The sequence below is a fragment of the Micropterus salmoides genome, unplaced genomic scaffold, assembly GCF_014851395.1.
Source record: "Micropterus salmoides isolate LMB-PRFRI ecotype aquatic unplaced genomic scaffold, ASM1485139v1 Ms_hic_scaffold_17, whole genome shotgun sequence".
Classification (NCBI taxonomy): domain Eukaryota; kingdom Metazoa; phylum Chordata; class Actinopteri; order Centrarchiformes; family Centrarchidae; genus Micropterus; species Micropterus salmoides.
This window is the reverse complement of record NW_024040817.1, coordinates 461,470-464,230: the sequence shown is the minus strand read 5'-3', so window position 1 is coordinate 464,230 and position 2,761 is coordinate 461,470. Positions and strand designations below refer to the sequence as shown.

At 38.1% G+C, this 2,761-nt stretch overlaps 1 gene segment (V, D, J or C); it reads left to right on the top strand.

Moving 5' to 3' along the window:
* The first annotated feature begins 971 nt into the window (after positions 1-971).
* On the top strand, positions 972-1,453 carry LOC119907629. The segment is given in 2 exon segments: positions 972-1,023; positions 1,131-1,453. Coding segments are annotated over 2 exon segments (375 nt in total).
* The last annotated feature ends 1,308 nt before the right edge of the window (positions 1,454-2,761 follow it).

The window sequence follows — 2,761 nt, the reverse complement described above, 5'->3', positions numbered from 1 at the left end:
AGATAATAAAGTTTATATGAGGTAAACTAAACATCCTGTTAGTTGCAGCAGAGGAGGCTGCAAGTTCTGTTGGTCTTCGTCAGACTGGATGAAACTGGTTTCACTTCCTTCTCTGAGCTCAGTAACCATGGCAACATATAGGCATCACTGCTGAACCATGACAACAGACGGTTTTCAGCACTAAAGATAAAAATTTAACACTAGCACACTTTTATTCAGGTGTATATATTTTTTATTTTGAAATTAAACTTTCTGAATTTCAGAATTTAAAATATTTCACATATGGTGAAGACTGTAAGGCTTATATTGGTTTAACTATCTTAAATATTTCTTGTCTCAAGCAAAAACCTCCTTCATGATGATGATGTGTTTGTTCTCCTCATGTAAGCAGGAATCATCACTGAAACATTCAAATGAACATTGTTAACTACTCAACTACTTTTTCAAACAAATTGGTTTTGGAATGGTTTTAAAATCATGGAAATCTGGAAGAAAGATTGAATACTATACACATTATAAATTGAATCAAAAGAAAATGGCTCTCTGACCTTGAGATTGAATGTTAAAACCTACATTTTGAAATGTATTTCTTTGTACAGAGAAATCAAGCATAGTTTTCCACAACGAACTGATACGAATGTAGAAAATTTAGAAGTGCAACAAGATTTTTAAGTGGAGGGGAATTTAGTCTGGTTAACAACACTGAAGACTTCAAGAATTGCTGTGAATACATCAAATTTCAAATATCAGACACAATATGTGAGTATTGATCCATTGATAAACAGCATCATCAGAGTAATCCAAGTCCCTGCTGGAGTCAGTCAGAGCATTTCCATAGAGAGCCACTTTGCATCAGCAGCACCATGCTCCAGTGCTCTGGGAGAGTTTATAGTCCTGAGAGTTGAACACTGGGTGACTGACAGCTGTCCTTCATGACAACAGAAGCCACAGAAATCCTCCTCATCAAAAACATGACTTTGATCTGCGTCCTCATCTGGACTCTCCTCTGCTGCTGCTTCACAGGTAAAGTCCAGAGAATCAAACTCCTCTCCTCTATGAACATCCGTCCCTCTGAAATGAAGCCCACAAAACCATGACGCTGCTTTATGTTTTTGTCTCTGTATCCTCAGAGTCCAGAGGTCAGGTCACAGTGACTCAGCCTGGAGCAGTGAGCTCTGCTCTGGGAGGCTCCGTCTCCATCAGATGTAGGACCAGTCAGCGTGTTTATGGTGGAAATGAGTTAGCCTGGTACCAACAGAGAGATGGAGAAACTCCTAAACTCCTCATTTACGCTGCTAGCACTCGAGCATCAGGGATTCCAGATCGTTTTACAGGCAGTGGATCAAACTCTGACTTCACTCTGACCATCAGTGGAGTCCAGACTGAAGATGCAGCAGTTTACTACTGTCAGAGTGGTCATTCTATCAACAGTCAAGCTGTGTTCACACAGTGAAAAAGTGTCATACAAAAACCTCCCTCAGTCAGACTGAACAGAAACTGAACTGACTGCTGCAGCTGGAAGCTACTGCAGAGACTGATACACTTCACTGAGGACACACACACACACACACACACACACACACACACACACACACACACACACACACACACACACACACACACACACACACACATAAAGTACGCACACACTTTGATCAAATCCATTGAACATTTCAACATGTTTGAACTAACCACCTATCAACATGTATCACTACAAGTTCAATGAGTAAATATATCTTAGTGCAAATCAAATAAATTTCTCCATCACAGCTTCTCACCATTCATCCATATCTCATTATAATCCCATTGTCTTGTCTGGTTTGCCAATTAATAAAAAAGAGCCAAACTGGGACAGTTAATGAGAAAGGTATTGGTCATGACCTTTGACCTCAGCCTCTCACTGGATCACAGGTTTTTCAACTATTTCCAGTGAAAATAAAATATGGACACACCTTCATAACCAAAGATGGCAGAGCAGGACAGAGAGGGCAGATGTGAAGAACAACATGTAGCACAGACTTACTGCTTCTGTTAAAATGGCTTCCATTCACACCACCTCCTACCTGCTTTAGGATAACAGATAAAAACTGTCTGGTTGTACTGACAAAACTATCAGATGTGTTCTGTACATGGTCCTTAATGCATTTTTTTATTATCCCTGATCTTATAAATACTAGTTATCTGACCCTGTGGTAAACCCGGTCTCTAATGGAATGTGATTATTAAAACAAAGACAGTAGTTATTCCTGTAATTGGACACCATTGATGAGATGACTAGGTCTTTTTTTTTTTCTACATACACAGACTGAGTTGTCATCACTTTCATTGGGCCTGTTGTTTAAAACATTCCTGGGGTTAAAATCTCACAGTCATGTTGTATCACTTTATGCTGATTATTTCTTGCTCTGTATTTCTGTTGCTAAAAATAAGATTCCTGACATTCTTACATTTATTCAGAGAAATAAACTTACCATCATTTCTGGATATGAATTAAGTCTAAACAACATATAAATCTTCATTAAGAGGAATCTCCTGTGATACAAGATAAATGGTGTTTTTATATTAACATGCTTTATAGTTAGTGGTACCCCAGGTATTAAAGTATGAACAAGTGACATTAAAAAAAGACAGTCTTGCTATTATTGTGTCTTCATACCTTATTCAAATGACTGGTCCTATTATTAGATGTATGGCAAAAAAAGAAAATCATAACATGTCAATCTTAAAAATGTAATCCACAAGGCACTATTTGATGAGATCC